Here is a 20,257-nt window from a genome sequence, read left to right on the forward strand (position 1 = left end):
CAACCTGTTAGATACCAAGGTCTTCTTCGAAAATCATGGACGAACATCATTGTCCTTTTAGAGATACCTACCTGCCACTGTCCCCCTTAACCCCTTCACAGCCATGTTAAACTGAAAAATGGTGAGCTTGAAGCATATGGGTAGACTGAGTTAGAGGACTAGAGTTAGGTGCTAGACCCAAGATAGGTGCTTATTCTGATTAGGAAAAAGACTCTTTGATTCTTTTCCTCCCAGCTAGAGAAAATCTCCAGGGCTATTAGGAAAATTACTTGGCTCTTGGTGGCCCCAGCAAATCTCTCAGACTCTATGAAGCCTATTTTGAACCGTTTACTCAGATATTACTGTTTAAATTCATGCTGAGCTTAGTGCCACTGTGGACAAAATTATATTACATCCTACATTCAGTTTGATAATGTAAATCTAAAGCAGGTTTTTGAGGAAGACGGAGAAACACTTGAAATCGTTTGTATAGCTATTAGGTTGTTAGAGACCACACAACTTGGCTTATAACATCATGTAAGGGTCATTCTGCCATTGATCTTTGACATTATTAACATGCTTCTGTGGCAAAGGTTTGTGCCATTTTAAAGGAAGTGTTGGTGAAGCCATTGCTTAAAAAGCAACTGTTTTTAACCGCTATTGGGGAAAGGTCCAATATTCCATATTAAGTTGGTGGAGAAGATAATTGTGCCACAATTCCAGGATTTCTTAGGGGGTTCATATTATTTAGATTCCTTCCAGTTTAGGTTCATGCTTGGATTTAGCAATAATAGCTTTGGTCACCCTGATAGATGAACTGTACTTAGAGAATGATGAGAAAATGCATCTTGTTGATAGCCTTGAATCCCAGCAACTTTTGATACCACTTCCCACCATAAATGGGAGTTATCTGCTCAGTGTATTGGGAATTGTCTTAGAAGTTCCTGTAATGTTTGCTTGCTCCCATCTTATTTAATTTTTAAGGAAATTGCCAGGAAAAATTGTAGGTAGATTTGGAACCAGTTTCCAGTATATTAATTATACTCTATTGCATTTTTCTTTTCTTTGAAACAAGAGTTTCTGGCAATTTCCAGGTTGTCAGGGACTGTATGTAGCAAATTGAAATGCATTCAGACAACATGGAATTCCAGCAGCTGGACTTCAAACCACCCCCATGATCATATAATCACAGCCTGGGTGCTTGGGAACCTGCTCATATTTATGATTGGCTACCAATGACTGGCTGCAATTATGTGATCTCCATTTGCAGTTTTCTCTGCTGGCTTCCCCAGAAAGTCAATGAGGAAGCCATCAGGGAAGGTTGCAAGCTGTTGCCACTTCCCTCCTGGCAGGCAGCAATTTGAGAACAAAATGGCTACCTGGTGCAAGGGAATCTCAGTTCTGCATGAAGCTACGATCCCCACAAACTGCAGGCAACTCTCTGAAAGCAAAAGGCCTGCCTGCTATGGGTAGGGCAATCCCTCCAGTGGGGCTGCAGAAGCATAGCTCAGATCCTAAATAAGAGAGGGGAGCTAGATAATGTATTAAGTAGGCTGACAGCTAATGGATGAGATTATGTGTATATACTGTGATTGTATGGCCATAACAGCTTCACTGTGCTGCACTATTTTAAATGCAAAAACAATACAAATATATTTTAAAAAAAGAAGAGAGGGGAGCTGCACTCAGCAGGCAGCTCTTTTGCTCCATCTGCTTACCTAGAAGATTGCTTAACGACTACAACCAGGAATGCCAGAATTGTGGTTTTTGAATGAAGCTTTCATGTGGGCATCTCCTTTAGTGACCATTTCGCTCAGTGACTAAGATTCCAGTCCCAATTGTTGCCCAAAAGTCAAAAACTACCTGTACTGTGTTGTAGAACAGTGAAAGCATGCTAACTTTGGGGATATGTCACAGCTTAATATGAGTTGGGAATAGTTCCATAAATAATTCAGCTGTATGGCAATCACTGATGGTTGTTATATTAAACATAGAAGTTTTATGTTACTACCATAGAAATTTTATACAGCTATCCTTCTGAAGTCTCTGTTAAAGAAACTCTTTTCTTCTATACTCCTCAACTGGAAGTTGCAATTTCACAGAAGGGATGAAGAAAACAATAACAACATTAACAAGAACATGGAAAGTGGTAGGGAGTATAGAACTGAACCCTTAAGAATTTCATTTACTGACTTTGCTTGTTTTCAGGAACAGGTTTCTACTTCTTGTTGTACCTCTATGTTCTGGTGAGATGGTGCTGAAATAAGTGTTTCAATACTTCTGTCTCAGCCAATGACAATAAAAGCAGATAAAAAATAACAAAAGTATATACAGTACAAACACAAATAGAAGGTTGCACCAAAAATAAAGCAATAGTACAATTTTTCATACTTTGCATGCAAGTCACAGAATTCTGCTTCTCCCATTTTATTATTTATATCAAATTAGTTTATTATCTGAAATTCTGTATGAATAGAACACACAGTCTTTTGAATTAATTAACATGTTCTGCTTTGTTCAGTAGAATTATTCAATCCTGCTCTGATCTGAATAATTTCCTGTTCATGTTTCCTTCATACTTCCATTTTGTGATACAATCTTCAGTCTTGTTTTGTATTTCTCCTCTTGAAAGATTGCAGCTCAATAAATATTGATACATAAAATACTATGTATTAATGGTATTCTGTCATCTATTGTGAATATGTAGATTCTTTCTGAGGAGTCTATATGGTTCATAGTTAGATATCTTCATATAATCAGAGGCTGAACCTTGCAGAAAGACACTGAGCCAAAATAATGCTCTTTTATCTAGATCCTATGTGGAAGGATGACATAATGGAGTAGAAGTTCAGAGATATTGAACTGTGTGGGTTTAGATGGCATGATTTCATCTTGAAAGCATGGAGCATGATATCATGTCATCTTCTCTCCTGATAAGTGGTTGAGTGTTTCCATTGATCCTACTAGGAAAGCCCTATTCTTTAATGTAGTTTATCAGGAAAAGCAAGGTTTCTAGTCACTTGGGAAGATGTTTCCATGCATACAGTCAGTTGCATTGTTCCTTTGTATTTGCATTAAGCTGAAAAGCATGAAGGCCAGGCAGTCTATGGAATTTGCTTTGTCTGTGCAGCTACTAAGGGATCTAAGAGGAACTGTTATGACAACTCCCACCATATGATGTCATACATTTCTGTCAGTTCTTTGTAATAGTAGATCCCAAGGGAAGAGAAGTAATTCTGAATGGAGTAGCATTATTATTCTACACCAAGAGAAAGGGGGGCACTCATGGTCTTTCCTTCAGTCTAATTCAGTGGTTCCCAACCTTTCTTTGGCCATTCCCCACCTAAGCATCTCTAAAATCCTGATGCCCTCCTTCCCCCATGACATATAATTCTTACTTTACTCAGAAAGTGAACTCTACTCACACGGAGGAAGCCTAGAATGCCATTAACTTGGTTTAAACAAGGTTCAAATTTCCCTCATTAAAAATCAAATTGTCCCCCTTTGGGGCCTGGGCCCCACGTTGGGAACCACTGGTCTAACTCATGACTGGATCATCATGTGTTTGAGAGGTGAAATGATGCCTGAGTTCAGTCAGATAATTTCAGATTCAGTCTGAAATCAGTGCAGTGACAGGGGTGGAGATTTTCGGAATTCTACCTGTTTAGCAGTATTTTTGCCTTTTCTTTTTATTTATTTTTCTAGCTCAGTAATAATGTTAGGCTACACAAATGGAACACTACGCTGTATCAATAGAAGTTTAGCTTCCTAATCATGGAAAGCAAGGCAGTAGTTTACACTTGGCCAAATCCCATAAGTAGATATATTTTAACAAGAACACGATTTGAAATGAGTTCATGGAAGAAACAAGGATGATCGGGAGACTGGAGAGAGGAAAGATGGAGACCAAGTTGATAATTTCAGCTTTGAGAAAGGAAGAGATCGGGGGAGTGGGATAATAGCTTTCTTGAAGTATCTGAAAGAGAAGGCAGTTTCCAGCTGAAAATGCATGCGTCAAATGTTCCAGCAATAAATGGGATGGATCCCATTTTCTTGGGCTTATACTTAATGTAAGCAAAAAAAAAGGTAACCACTATCCTTTATCATGACACTCTTAGACAAGACCTTGCCATTGGTGTGAGCAGACTCTTTACAGTAAAAAAAAATATTTTGTAATGGTTTGTGCTTTTCTGGGGTTCTAGGATAAAAGCCAAAGGGAATTATTGAAATTCCTTGGTCATTAATATTCATTTAAGTTCTTATAGCAACATCAGGAAAGGTAATAACAAAGATGGGGAAACTGGCATTTGGCAGTTTTGGAACAATTGTTGTTATTGCAACCGATAGATGTCTCCATTCGTATTTTAATTAATATTTGACATATTTGGCAATTAGTTTGAGTGGGTGGTTTTGTGTGTTGTGTAGATTACTGTAAATTGGCTAAGTTTAAATTCCTAATTAAATAAAACATGAACAAAGCACTTTCCAATCATATAGATTCCAGCAGGGTTTAATCATAGCCGTTGGATTAAATGGAGCTAAAACTTGATCAACTGGGTTTGGCTCCTTTGCTTTATGATTAGTCTGCAGCAAAATAATAAAAATAAGGGGGGGTGTTCCCTCCTTTTTAAACTCTTGACATATTAAATTTTTTCAACTGTTCTCTAACAACCTATTGTTAATACAAAGGCTTGATGCTCATCCATAAAGCTAGAAATGAATTTTTACTCATTACTGGATATTATATATTTGTAGATATGCATGCAAGATACATGAGTTTCTCTTTCAGTCTGAACCTTTTATATCTTCTGGCTATTCCAAAGAAGTAGCAACAGCTTACACTTAATTAGAGGAGGAGCACGTCTAAAATGACTTCTTGCTGATGACATTCTCCTTGGCCTTGAATGGCAGTGATATCTATTACGTTGGGCAAAGTCGATGGAAATGTTAACAGGTAGAGTGACAGGGCCTGGGAAGTTGCCAGGGTCTCCTGTGGGGAAGGAAGCCAGTGCACCCCTCTACACACACACACACATCTAGGGCTCTTGGGTTCTTTCTCTCCTCTGCTGCAGGAGAAGAAGGGATCTGTGGCTGAGATGGGGGATTGAAATGCTGATGCCCTAAACTTTGGTGACCTTGTATAACCAGTAGCTTGGCTTGATGCCTTGTGACTTATAGTTTGCGATCTATCTGGCTCAAGACAGAAAGTAAGTGGATATCTGATATTCTAAGTGTTTAAAAATCGTTCCGAACAGCCACCAAAAAAAGCCTAATTTTGCTCAGAACAGCTCCACTGTTTGTATGTGTTCAGCCTTTTTCTTCCATATTGTCTCTCCAGACTAAATTCTTTTTCTTGAGATTGCTATTCTTGAGTAGGTGGGGAATCCAAATATCCATTTCTTTTCTGCTTTGCATGAGGGGCATTAGGCATTGGGTAGAATGGACAAAAAGCAACACAGGAACAATTAAAAATTTTTAAAAAGCATCAGAAAAAATATATTTAAAAAATATTAGGCAGTCAACATCTGAACTCTTTTCAGATTTTTAAAAAAATTGGGAGAGCTGATACTGGATTCCTGTCCCATATTATTTTGGGAATATTCTCAAAGATAAGCACCTGAAATGATACATGAAGGAATTGTGAAAGTATTGACTTGTATTGATGTTAAAGCTCATGTCATCAGTATTGGTTGGTTGGTTGGTTGGTTGGTTGGATGGATTGATGGTTGGTTGATTGGATGGATGGATGGATGGATGGTTGGTTGGATGGATGGATGGATGGATGGATGGATGGATGGATGGATGGATGGATGGATGGATGGATGGTTGGATGGATGGATGGATGGATGGATGGATGGATGGATGGTTGGATGGATGGATGGATGGATGGATGGATGGATGGATGGATGGATGGTTGGTTGGTTGGATGGATGCTAGGTAGGCAGGCAGCAGGCAGCCAGATATTATTGTTATAACAAACTTCCCTAACTTGCAGTATCAACTAAATTTTGCAATCAGCAGTGCAAACCTCCTTTTCAACAAACCAGACATTGGATTGGAGCATGAATCTCCCTTCCCAAATGTTTATTTGTTGGATGGCTGTATATATATTCATCCTTTATCAATTTTATATCCCCAACTTAAAACCATGCTGAAAACCTGAAGTATGGGAATCCTTTCCATTTCCACATCTCCAAGGGCTATTTAAAAGGAAACTTCGGCTGTTAATCACCTCAAACTCACCTTAAAGGGAGGGGGGAATTCTCCAATGGAAAAAAAATCATTATAATAACCTCATCTGCAAAAGGCTCTTTCTATCTTCAGTCAAAAAACGTAACAGTGTGGGAAGGCAGAGGAGAAATGCTGTTAAGTTAGAAGAACCTGTAACCACAAATGCTGTTGCAGGACAGCTCTTGATATTCTTCATCATGGCTATCTAGTCTGATGTTATAGTAGAATATTATTGGAAGTCATGGAATAGCACTTTTTGGGAAGAGTCACAGGACCCCGACTTCTGCCTTAATTTTACTGGCACACTCAAGTCTTATTGAATCTTTGGGATTCATTCAGACTTAAGTGAATAGAAGACTCCAAGTAATCCAGAATGCACAACATGTATCCATTCAGACGTTGGTTGAAAGCAAAAGTAAGAGCAGTGGGACAGCATTGGAGGATTATAAGTGGAGGATGACATCATCTGTGAACGAGGCAGTCAATAGCACATGCACAAAAATGCCTCGTCTGGCAGCCATACCCTTGTCTTCCTAAGGGAAGTCTTAAAAGGAAGACAAGGCCTCAAGCGGTACCATAGAGACCAGGTATTACACAAGAAGGATCTCACCTTAAAATGCTATTGGTTAGAAGCAACACAGGAAGGAAAACAGGGAAGAAATACCCAGATTCCAAGCAAAATAAGGGTTTCTACTTCATATGGAGCGCTGATCTATGGGTTATGATTTTTTTCAGATTTTTCCAGTGCACATGACTTGAAGCTCACAGGACAAGATACAGAAGAGTGCATATTTCTCTATTTATAGAAAGGGGCCCCTCTCATATGGGTTCTCCAAATGCCTTGAGTTGGCTCTTCTTTTCCTTTTCATCTTTTCCTGGTATATTTCTGATACGAGTCCTTTCTGAGCAGAGAGTCCTGTCCCTTCTCTTTTTGTACAAAGCATCTAGCAGGGCTGGTGGACTGAATCCTATGCCAAGCAGGTTGCCTTAATCCCCCACCCCCACCCACCCCTTTAATCTTCACAATAGCTCCCTTTCCTCTCTTTCTCCAGGGAGGTGATTTCACAAGGTCAGTCCTGCAGAGGGATCAATAACAGCCTCCAAAGTCACCTTTCCCAGATCACTGCTGACTGCAGTAACTCTCTCCTCCCTGGAGCCTTCTTCCCTCCCTCAGCTGGCTTCAGTTCCCCTCTCGTCTTCCATCACTTCTTGCCCTTCTTGGATTTTGTACTGTTGTGGTGACTTCTTTGCAGAAGTAATTTTTAAACACTTTTTAATTTTATTTTTGGAAAGGAGCTTTACTTAAAATAGCTGTGGCCTCCTTTACCCCTTTTTGTTCTTTCCCATTCCAGCTGTTTTGTGGTTCTTTTCCCCCAAAGAATGGGAATAGTCTATGCAGACTCTTTGTCTCTTGGAAAAGAGATCACTGAATATGCAAGACTGCAACACAAGTTATTTTGGACAAATTGAAGATTCATTCAGTCCAGAACTTTTGTCCTCAGGGTTTGCCAATCAGATGGGCAAGGCAAAATTATCTGAATTGGACAAGGATGATGGTCATCTGTTCTCAATCTCTAGTAATGAGTGTAATGCTGACTGACTATGGAACCTGCATTCAGAGCAATCACATTAATTCAGTGGCAGAGAACTTCTTGGGAATGAAATCTAACTCTCTTTAAAATGCACGTTTATCCGTGAGACTGGAGATAACAAGAGAAAAAAAAGCCCCTTCAGCTGATAATATGTTCTTTAATTGGTTTAAATTTAACTGAATGTGCATATCTCCATAATCTTTCTAAGGTATTTTTTTAATTAAAACAACTTTGAACATTCGATACAATGAATTATCCATTGTTCCCTATTAATTTGTTTCACTGTGAAAAGACAAGCAAACACAGTCACCTATTGTTGAACAAAAATGCCATTTTTTCCTGTTTCATTCCGTATCTCAGTATCACTCCAGAATCAAAAATATTTATAAAACACCGTATGGGCCCTTTATGCATAATCCCACTGATCAGTGAATGGAAAGTTTGATTCATTTCTAAATATAATTTGATCTAAAATTTACAGAAACTAAAACAAGCCTAGGCAGCGTATATATGAAATATTTGTTATATAAAGTGAGTTCTTTGCTCATCCTGAATTTTGTACCAGTTTCATTTGATGATCTTGAATTAATAATGTGTGGGGAGAAGGTAAGCAATTCTGTTTCTCCTCCAATTTTAAAAACCTCTTTCATGTTTGTTTTTTAATTATTTTTTTATTTTTTAACTTGAACATATCGTCTTCCATTAAACAGTGTGTCATCTGGGTACAAATGTCTCTGTACAATTAGCAATAGCAATAGCAATAGCAATAGCAGTAGACTTATATACCGCTTCATAGGCCTTTCAGGCCTCTCTAAGCAGTTTACAGAGAGTCAGCATATTGCCCCCAACAATCTGGGTCCTCATTTTACCCACCTCGGAAGGATGGAAGGCTGAGTCAACCCTGAGCCGGTGAGATTTCAACCGCTGACCTGCTGATCTAGCAGTAGCCTGCAGTGCTGCATTTAACCACTGCGCCACCTTGGCTCTACAATCAAGATTGTACAATCAAGATTTGCAATATTCATTGCATTAATAATAATTCTCTAATCTTACATTCATATTTTTTTTGTGCAAACTCAGGGCAAATACCTAGGGTATTTAAGTTATGACAATGTATGAAATATGTGTGGAATATGACTTTACATGTAATATTGGAAACCAGATCCTATAAAGTGATGTGATGGGCAAGTTGTATAAATATATTACATACATATCTTTTCTTTAAAAAATATGCACCATCAATATCAAGCACCAGGGAAATCAGAAGACTCAGGCAGTAATGGATATAAAGATTTATTGCAAGCTAAGCTAAGCTCTCTACAAGAATCAGAACTACTAACAGCCAAAGCAAATTGGTGGTAGAGAAGAGTCAAAGGCATTCAAGGCAGGCTGGACTTAGATCTCTTGTGGGAGCAAAGGGACTTATGACTGATGACACATTTGACCCTTCCCTCAGCCTGGTCATCTCCTACAACCAAGTCATTTTCAACTCTTAGCGACCATATAGATAGATTTTCTCTGTAATTATCTATCACTAAATGGTCCTCCTGGTCTTCTAATGGTGGACCCATTTCACCACTGAAAATGAGTCCATACATCTTGCTGCTGATTGTTCTGTTCTTCTCTTTCTTTCCACCTTTCTCAATATTACAGCCTTCTCCAGAGAATTAGATCTTCACATAATGTAGTCCAAAGTAGGATAATTTGGGCCTGGTACATACTTGAAACAGACTCTATTTAATCTCCTCCTGGAGTTGGGCAAGATGGAGACGTTTACTTTAGGAACATGCTGAGCTACACGATTACTTGGTTATGTGGCCTAAAATTTTGCATGATCTTGAGGATAATTGAGTAGAGAAAGGAGAGAAACAATTATTCAAGATTCTGGAAAGTTAGTTAAAGTTCAGTTCTCCTAGTGACAATTTGACCATTAGGAATACTTTTTTGACTCACTTCATCCCTGGTTTTCCATGAAGTCCCCTTTGAGTAAGCAATTATGCCTTCTTCAAATCATGGCTGTTTGTTCTTATTTGGAAGCAAGGTAAAGCTAAGCGAGTCAGAAAATTAAGAAGAGCCTTTACATCTAGATAACAAGGCATCCTTTTGTTACTTCCCATCTGTTTCTATTCTGGACACAAAGCAAGTTTTTGCTCAACTACTACCTTCTTCCCTCCCTTTCAATAGCAACAGATATTGTAGAACAGTGCAAATATTGTCACACTGGCTCTTACAGTTTTGATTTGTGGTAAAACCAGGCATTGCATCCACAATCCAAAACAGTTTGCTAGAAAAAGTTCTTCACTTGAATGGTAATTCAATTAGCATCGTCCATCGTGATAGGTATGTTCCTTTCTTTTCACAATTCGTATGCCTGTAGTTTAATTTAGGTGAATTTAATATAGCCAACTTTAAACTCTGCATAACTTTAATGGCACCCAATTGCAGACAGTTTGTTGCGAAGGTGGATTGGAGGGATAGGTCCTCACATGAAGATCTGGCCATTGTCTCAAACTATTATTATAGTTTTATAGTTCAGCTTTCCTCAAGGGTGCCATGCATAGACATTTCTTCTTCCAGAATAGCCATCCTTTCCAGATTCAGCCCATCATAGTAATTGAATTCTGTTTCCATTTTACTATTTCACTACAGCTTCTGTGACCTACTATTCTTGCAAGCTTGGCTTGTTTTCTCCCATTTTTTGGTAATTCTTCACTTTGAGTATAGCCTTCATCTGGCAGAAAAGAAAAAAGGGGGAGGAGTGTGGTCCTCAGAGTGTGGTATTATTTATTTTATTATTTATTTTATTATTTTATTATTATTTTATTATTTTATTATTTGATTATTTGATTATATTTTATTATATTTTATTATATTTTATTATTTTATTTTATTTATATGCCTTTAATTAAAAAGAGTAAAAAGTATGTATAATTGTATGTGTGTATAATATATTTTATAGATAGGTATGTGTGATATGATTTATATATATTATATACATACATGCCTAAGATACGTACATATGTCATGCATGTATATGTGTATAAAGTTTGTATGTATATGTATACTGTGTGTGTGTGTATGCACACATACAGATCAGGGGTGGGTTTCAACCGGTTCGCGGCGGTCCCCGCGATCCGGTTGGTCGCCAAACCCGGAAGTAAGTAACTTCCGGGAACGGCGAAGCCCCCCCCCCCGCGCCCGCGCGCGCCCGCTCCTTACCCGGTTTTGCCGAATTCTGCGCTTCCACGCATGCGCGGGACTCATACAGCGCCTGCGCGATCCTCCAGGAGCAGCTGGAGCATCGCACAGACGCTAGTACGCATGCGCGAGGATGCCGCCGGCCTCGTTCCAACCGAACCGGTTGGAACGGGGCGAGAAACCCACCCCTGATACAGATGCACACACACCCAGAGTTTTACGAAGAGTTTCATTGAAAGATGATCTTATTACATTATCATCATTTGTAACTGACTCATTTATAAGTGTGGGTAACAAGAATCTGTGTTAAAGCAATGAGCCTCTAGCTGTAACTGGTGGTGAAAGGGCCCGGCTACATCATCACAAAAATTACATGACGCTGTTCTAGCAGAACTGTATGCTATCACATCAAGATGTTCTGTGTTTGAGATTAGATCGTCAAACAAAAATCACCATAGTCTATTAAGCTTAGACTTAAATCTTGTCCCAGAGATTTCAGTTTTCATGATGGCAGAGACTTCATTTGCAACCTAAATGATTCTATCCAGCATGGGCTGCATCTTAGTATTTTACTCTTGTACATCTCTGATCTAAATATCTGGAAGATACTATCTTAGTGCGGGGGATGAACTTGGACATCCTGGCCAAGCCTGGGATGAAGGGGGAGCTATTTAAACAGCTGTTGCCCGCTCTTGCTAACCTCCCTTTCCCTGTGGAGACATGTGAGGCGGTTCCAGTTTACAGCCTGCTGTTTTGACAGAGGCTCCGTTACTGGTGATGAAGTGGGAAGAGTAACCCTTCCCTTTTGGTTCATTTCTGATATATGTCCATAGAGCAGGGCAGCTCTTGGAAGAATCTGAATGTTCTTCCTTAAATGTAGAGCAAAAATCTGGAGAGATGGTGGCCTATCCTGCTCAGCCACAGTGTGCCGGGTCTCTGTGCTGCCATCTGGGACACAGTTATTCTCTGCCAATCCTGGACTTTTCTTCCTGATTCCGTGCTAGGCAAATTCATTGTGGATCAACAAAGATGCAGGAAAGCCTCAGGCATACAGGGTATATCTTAAAATGACAGATGATTTGGATTTAACCAACAGTGAACTTGCTTTCATTCTGTTCAAAATATAATTAAGGAAAGAAAGTATAGAATCATAGCCAGTCTTTTAACTTGTTATTGATTGAATCAGTCATGTTGTGTATCTCTCCATTGGTCATGGAGACCATGGAGATTTATTTCTCAGTTGCTGTTATTATATGGACAAGATGAAATCAAAGGAAAGTTTTTTTGCAAAGCCATCTTGATAGAGGATTCCACTGCAATGGAGGATTTATTTATTATATTCTTCATCTATTCAATAATAAGTGCTTGTTGGCCGGATTGTAAACTGAGACCACTGTATAACAATAATTAGTACATTGTAGTACTAATATATGAAAATGTAAAATTACATTTGTATCTAAAAGCAAATGTAAAACTTATATAAATGTGTCTCTTCAGATATTTAAAATGCCAAACAAAGCTGTTAAAGTCTTATTTGATGTAGTCTTTTTTTTTGCACAAAAGAATTTCCTCCATTTGTTGCATCACCATCATTTGATGATGATGATGATGATGATATTATTTTGTACTTTATTCATTAAACATGAAATTCAGTCAACTAGACATTTTAAAATGTGTTACAAATACCATTGACTAATGGTTGATATGGGTTGCTGCCAGTGTCCCAGGTGTCAACCAAGTATCTTCTTAAAATACATGATATTCCTAGTATCACAGTTTTTTGCAGTTCCACTGGTGTTATTGCAGGGAGCTGCAATTTGTTGATGTATCTTGTAAAATTCTTGGACATGGTACCAAGTGCCCCGATGACAATGGGTATTACTGTTATATGTTTCATCCATAGCCGTGTAGTATCAATGGCCAGGTCGCAATATTTCGTGATTGTTTCCAGTTCTTTTTCTTCGACTCTGGCATCTCCTGGCACAGCTATATCAAAAAACATTATGTTGATGATGATGATGATCATCATCATCATCTTTGGTGAGATTCACAGCCTTTGGGGCTGGTTGGTAGCTCAGCAGCTCGAGTCCTAACCAACGACCTAGGAACTGTTAAGGTAACGTCAGAGGTTATTAGCTGTTCCAAGTAGGGTGGTTTTTTGTAGAATCAGAATGTTCAAGTCTGATAAATTTAGAATTTCCAAATAGCGAGGTAGCCCTTTCGATATTGCTCCAAGAGCTCCAATTACAATCGTGGCAACAGACGATTTCTTTTTCCACAGTCGCTCAATTTCAATTTGCAAGTCCCAGTATTTTGTGATTTTTTTCTTGCTGTTTATCTTCAATTCGTGCATCTCCAGGTATTGCAATGTCAATGAACTTTTTTCTTTTCAACTATTGTTATGTCAGGTGTGTTGTGGGCCAAGTGCCTGTCAGTCTGAATTCTGAAGTCCCACAAGATCTTGACTTTCTCATTCTCAAAAACCTTCTCAACCTGATGTTCCCAGTGGTTTTTGCTGTACTCAAATCCCAACTTTTGGCATAAGTTCCAGTGAATGATCTTAGTAACGCGGTCATGGCGTTGTAGGTAGTCAGTTTGTGAAAATTTGCTGCACCCGCTTATCAAGTGGTCGACTGTCTCGTCTTTCTCATTACAGAATTTAGAATTTAGAATTTAGAATTTTATTAGTATTTGTAGGCCGCCCTTTTCCCTGAGGGGACTCAGGGCGGCTCACACAAAACCGGGAAGGGGGAATACAGACATTAAGATAGAAACATATAATAAAACAGAGGTGACATTTGCTGTTGGTGGTAACATGTTGAATTTTTGCCTTCATGCAGTTTGTGGCTAAAGCTTGTTCTTGAGCTGCCAAAATAAAGCCTTCTGTTTCTTTTTCCAGTGCTCCTGATCTTAACCAGTTCCAAGTTAGCTTTTGGTCAGTTTTGCCTTCAATTTTCAAGTATTGGCTATACATAGCTTTGTTTTTCCAATTTTCAGCTCGCTTCTCAATTACTTCTTTCTTATATTCAGCTTTTGACTTAGTTGTCTTTAAAAGGCCTCCTTTATTTACTTCCTTAATCATTGGTTCTTCAATTTTCTGGATGTAATCATTCAAGCTGTGTTTTTCTTCTTCCACAGTCTGTTTTACTTGTAGGAGTCCTCGACCACCCTCTGCTCTTGGTAGATATAATCGGTCAACATCACTTTTAGGGTGCAAAGCATGATTACATTGTCATAAGCTTCCTTGTTTTTCTGTCCAAATTGTCCAACTCCAGCTGGGTCCAGTCAATTATTCCTGCAGAGTATCGAATCACAGGTATAGCCCAGGTGTTTATGGCTTTTATTATGTTTCCTCCATTCAATTTGGACTTTAATATCTTGCGAATTCGTCGAATATATTTGGCTGAAGTTAATTCCTTGACTTTATTATGCATTAAGTCAGAGGCCTCTAAAATCCCCAAGTACTTGTAACCTTCTTCTGGTTTTACTGCCTTCATCATTTCTTCATTCTCAAGTTCTATTCCATCATCTATGACCTTGCCTGCTTTGGTTGCCATTGTTGCACATTTGTCAATTCCAAACTGCATACCAATGTCTTGGCTAAATTCTTTTGTGCTTTCAATTAATAAATTCAGTTCAGCTTTTGTTTTACCAAACAGCTTCAAATCATCCATGTATACCAAGTGCGAAATTTTCAGTCCTTTCTTTGCAAGTTCATATCCATAGTTCATCTTCTTTAAAATGATCGTCAGTGGTAGCATTGAGAGTATAAAAAGTAGTGGTGAAATAATAATAACCACCACTACTACTACTACTACTACTACTACTACTACTACTACTACTACTACTCATTGTTTAGTCAGCCAGATATTCAGACTGGATTTGGCATATTTGTCCACCTATCAAGTTCTTTCCAAGGACATGGGATAGTCAAATGTGGATGTTTGATGGTGTTGCAATACCGTTGTGGGGTGTAAGCTGTTTCAGGTAAAGATGCCTTTTGCAATTGACTGATGGTGAATTTGTCAATGTTGAATATGTTCAAGGGGTGCTCCAATTGTGTTGGGATTGAACCCAAGGTGCCTATTACTATTATTATAGCTTACTCAACAACTTCTGGTTCCCTCAAATGGAAGAAGACTGTATCTTTCTTGATGGATTAACTTTAGAAGTGCTGACAACTAAAAATAAATAAATGAAGTTATTTGGAAGTTATGTAGTGCTTAGAGATTCACATTATTGCTCCCTTCTTTCCCCACACCTTGAGTAGAAAGGTGAACTCAGAAATCTGTTAGAAAAGCAAAAATACTTTTTCACAGGGATTGGGGAATCTTCAAATAAACATGTTTCCCTACACAGTATTCATTAGCTAACCTTTTTTAAACCATAATTAGAGGAGTAGGCAGAGTAAGATATTCAGGAATAAAGTTATCTCATGTTGTATCTCAGGAATCTGATGTTTCACATGTTATCATAGCACATCCACATTATTTAGAAACTGTGGACACGGGGAACAATTTCTAAGGGTCTCTTCTACTGCATGCTTGTTTAATTTTAATTCAATCCCTCTATCCCAGATTAAATCTCTCTCTGCTTTTAACACACTTGTGGGTTTTTTTTTTCTTGGACTAATGCACTTTGGGTTATTGTGCTGCTTCTTTTTTTTACTTTCCTAACTGTTGTAAAAATGAATCCAGGTGATTGTTTCCTACATAACACCTACAGCACTCAATAAACTTGACCCAGTTTGTCAGAAAAGAGTGGGTGGGGCTTGAAATAGCACTGCAAAACAACCGGACTGTTTTTACAGATAGCCAATTTTAGTTTCCCCGGAAAAACATGTGTAGGCTAAATTATTTTTTTTCCAATGAGAAACATCCCTCAGAGAGGGGAGACAAGACAGGACACATGATTAAATAAGGAGAGCACAAGATGTTTGTTGGGACTTGATCATCTGAAAGCTTGTGTACCTTTTTAATAACAGAAAAGCTCCTTTTTTGCATATGAATCTCTCTGCTGTAACAGAGACAAAATGAGATACAGGAAGCACACCCCTCTTGGGCGAATTGGTAGCCATTTTTATAAAGTGCCTTTGAGCCTCACTCAGGCTTTTGATGCTAACCCCTTGGTAATTATTCAAGTGGAATAATATGTGGAAAAGAAGCATTTGAAGTGCAGAGGAGCATTTTGGCTAATTTAAAGTTTCTTATTTGTACTACAAATCCAACTGGGGCAGAGATGGTTTAAAATCACCCAAAGGAGAAAAGGATGCTGTTTCCTTAATAGGATACTTGGAACTCTCCTTAGGTACTGTTGAGGGTCTCTCCATGGTCTTCTGTCCCCAATTTGTGTCTTTCTTAATAAATTAAATCTCTCTCTCCCTCTCATCAGGCAATTGGTGGAAGGCTTGGCTTCTGCCTTTCGGCAGCTGCCTATTGTCAATTTATATTATAATCACAGACGTAAGGGCCAGAGAGCTAACCCAGCCTGGGCCCTGTTCCAGGTTTGTGCCAAGAATATATTTATTAACTATATTCTGGGCTGCCAGAATTTTCAAGGGGACACTTCCAGCCATGAAGTTGCTCCTTCCCATCCAGCTGTATTTCAGCACTGGATTGTAACAAGCCAATGAAAACATTGTGTTTGTGATAATAGTTGGGGATGTCCTAAGGTTGAAGTGGGAATGAATGGCCTTGCAGATAGCTAACTTCCAGCATCTTTCATTGTTGGCCAACTGCAGTGGGGCTACTGGGAGTTGTAATTCTGTCATATTAGAGTGGCCAAATTCGCCACTCTGTTGGAAAGTAGACGAGACGCACGGCTCTCCAAGTTCCTAACAAGAGTGCACATTCCATATGGAAGACCTTGTCTCGGTATGGAGACATCCAATCCAAATGTGAATCATGGAGGTAGAAAGAGTCCAAGGAGAGACATATGGGAATAGCAGGGAGACTAGACTTGGTTTTCCTAAGAAAAGAGCTTGTGTATAGAATGGCCAGAGCAGTAGCCCAGGACACACCTCGTATCTTTGGCTGCCTGGCTAATTATTCGGTCTGATGTCCAGTTTAGTTTATGCTCCTGCCAGAGACAACAGAGGAATATAGGAGGAGAACCTAGTCTTGTGCTCTTGCCCTTGGTTACAGAATATGAATAAATACATCCCCCTAGAAGAAGACAAAAAAAATGCCAAACTAAACTCTTTGCCACAGTCTCTTCGTTTTCCTTTCTGACCTACGTTAATCCAAGTGAGCATTGTATATTGAAAGAACAAAAGTACCATACATCTCACAACCTCCCCACCTCAAACATGATGGCATGCTCAAATAGCAGTACTTTGCATTTGTAACATGTGTCAGGAGCTTCACAACTCACCGTACACGTTAGCTCAGTGAGCTATACAAGAAGTGAGCTGGCATTGGATGGAAGTCAATTGGGATGTAGGGGTGGAGTCTTAGAGAGTAAGAGGACCATATCACTTGACCTAATCTCTTCTGCAAGCTTGTTCCATCAGAGTTATTCAAAGCATCTTGCAGTATGAATGTGTTGTTTGTTTTGTTTTGTTTATCCTTCCTCTTACTTCCATAATAGAGAGGAGAGCAGGGCTGAGAGAAAGTGCCTTGCCTAAGGCTACCTAGCAAGTTTATGATTGAGGTGAGAGCAAAATTAGGAACTTCCCATTTCATGCTTGTCGCTATTGTACAGCCTTCCAAAGTGTGCCTCATTCCTCTTTCGTCATTCCCTTGACCTCTGACTGTCCCTTTTGTAGCATTCTGTTCTCTTGCCTTCAAGCAGGCTCAGGCTTATGAGTTATGCCATCCCTATCTGGTATACCCTATAATTTCCAGCACCTCTGCGGGTCACCATTTTGGGTTGATTAGCATGTATATAGAATCTAGTTGGATTGCTGGATTTAAAAAGGTGCGTAGGAAACAATTTACATAATTTGCCCAATCACCTCCTCAACCACTGAAGCTAGTCTGAGAGCTTTTAGTCTCATCACTGAGGATGACAACAAATGAGGATTAATTTGTAAAATAGCTTCCTTTCAGGAATATTTTGAAGTCCAACACCTGAGAAGGCCATCTCACCCAGCCTAATATAGGCACAATCTCTCTCCCCTTGGAATCTAGCTGTAGCACCATCAACCTTAATTAACTAGGTTTTATCTGGTTAATTAAATTAACCAGGTTTCATCAGAGCTGCCAGAGAGTAAACTCATGCTTACTTTAGCATTAAAGGATGAAATAAGAACAGGGGTGGGGAGTTGTTGGTGTTGGAGCATGCAAATACTTGTTGTGCTGTGGGACAATAGGATTATGTGGTTAGATTTCCAGTTCATCATTACTGTGAAAAGTAGGCCTTATAAGTACAGGTACAATATAGTCACTCACCACAATTCTTACTTATTATCCCCTGGCAGATGGACCCAGTGCAGAAAGCAGTGATCAACCACACGTTTGGGGTCCCTGTAACCAAGGCCAAACGCCCCATCATCTCTTGCAACGTCTGCCAGATCCGCTTCAATTCTGAGGTAAGTTTTTAGGAAGTTCTGACACTTTGCTCTGCTTTTCGGTGGCAGAGAGTGCCGCTGTCAGTAACAAGCATATAAGGAACAAATGATATATATATACAGGCAGCCCTCAGCTTACAGCCATTTGTTTAGTGACTGTTCAGAGATATAGCAGCACTGAAAAAAGTGACAAAAAAGATCATAAAATGGGGCATTTAACAACTGTATTATTTAGCAATGGCAATTTAGTCTCAATTGTGGTTGTAAGTCGAGGACTACCTTTACATGGCTGAGCTCACATGCCTTTTATTTGCCCAGGTTCAGTTCTTTAAGGGAATTTAATGTATATAACAATTTGAAGAATGGGTGAAGTTTCTCATTTTGGATTAGCAATAGCAATAGCATGTAAGACTTATATACCATTCCAGAGTGCTTTACAGCCCTCTCTAAGCAGTTTACAGAGTCAGCATCTTCCCCCAATAACCTGGGTCCCCATTTTACCGACCATGGAATGATGAGTCAACCTTGAGCCAGTGAAACTCGAACTGCTAACCTGCTGGCAGTCAGCAGAATTAGCCTGCACTACTGCATTCTAACAACTGCGCCACCATGGATTAGACGGTGATTATATTGTAAATTGTAAAGAAATTTGATCTTTGTCTAGCTTATGTCACAAGACACTTTTTGATACATTTGAATAAACAATATAGTCCCGATTGTAATATAACACAAATATAAAGAAAACAAAACCATGTGCCAGATAGCAAATCTGCAGATTAGCATATGATCCAATAGAGAGCTGAGTCAGAATATAGGTCTCTATATTCTTTCAATGATGGGGAACTCCTTGGTCTGAGACCAAAATGTGATTTTGATGGAGATGCCTAGATACCCCAGAGACATTGTATGAGCAGCTTTATGCTTAGTCTTCCTTTTTCATTAAGCACATCATTAAACCTTAGTTGTCGCACATGTTAACTACTGTACACAATATGAGGAAGTTAGTGAAGATACTGAAAAGCAAAGCAATGAAGTCATTTAGTCTTGATCTCAGATATGATTTCAGAATCACGGCAGATTGTATTCTTTCAAGATCCATGGAAGATGGCAGTTCTTATGATATGTATTAAGATTCTCAGAGACGGAACAAAAAACAAAGATCTTATAATATGTATTTCTTTTATCTTATTCCAGTAAAATTTACATTACGACCTGGGGCTGGATAGCCCTCCAAATGTTAGTGGACTGATGGAATTGAGGTCAAACACCATCTCGAAGGAGGCCAGTTTTCTCTCTCTGGTGTAGTACTACACAAATGCAATGTGCTTATCACACTGGGCACTTCCCTTCCTCCAATAGGCTGTAATGTACCATCAAGTCGTCAATTCTAAGAGATTACATAGATAGATTTCCTCTATTATGATCTGTCCTTAACCTGATTTTTTCATATCATGATGTGATGTACTTATGGGGAACATGCTGAAGATGATGACATTGTCATCATAATTTAATTTTTTTTACTGTTGTAAATATCAAAAAGAAAGGACAGAAAAACATTAAAAGGTTCAGCTTGCATGTTTTGGTAATGCTTATTTCCAGCCTATCTATGTCATGATAAGGTTGTTAAAGTTAGAATTGGGAGGCATTGTTAGGTTTAGAAGACAAGTGAAGGTAAGTAACCTTTGAGTTGCTGGGTTCTTCTGTCCCAGAGAAGGAACAAATTGACATTCTCTTACTTCTTTCAAGA

General features: G+C 38.9%; 1 protein-coding gene across 5 annotated transcripts in view; it reads left to right on the forward strand.

Moving 5' to 3' along the window:
• Window positions 1-20,257, forward strand: part of ZNF385A (zinc finger protein 385A) — a 172,465-nt gene that overhangs the window by 95,281 nt on the left and 56,927 nt on the right. For all 5 annotated transcript variants that reach the window (XM_087710493.1, XM_087710494.1, XM_087710495.1 and 2 more), the window contains one exon: window positions 18,421-18,531. In XM_087710493.1, coding sequence (XP_087566619.1) covers window positions 18,421-18,531 — 111 coding nt within the window. The remainder of the gene's footprint in view (window positions 1-18,420; window positions 18,532-20,257) is intronic.

This window comes from Thamnophis sirtalis, unplaced genomic scaffold (genome assembly GCF_051295495.1).
Source record: "Thamnophis sirtalis isolate CommonGarterSnake01/CBP01778 unplaced genomic scaffold, rThaSir2_p1.2 scaffold_3, whole genome shotgun sequence".
Lineage (NCBI taxonomy): Eukaryota > Metazoa > Chordata > Lepidosauria > Squamata > Natricidae > Thamnophis > Thamnophis sirtalis.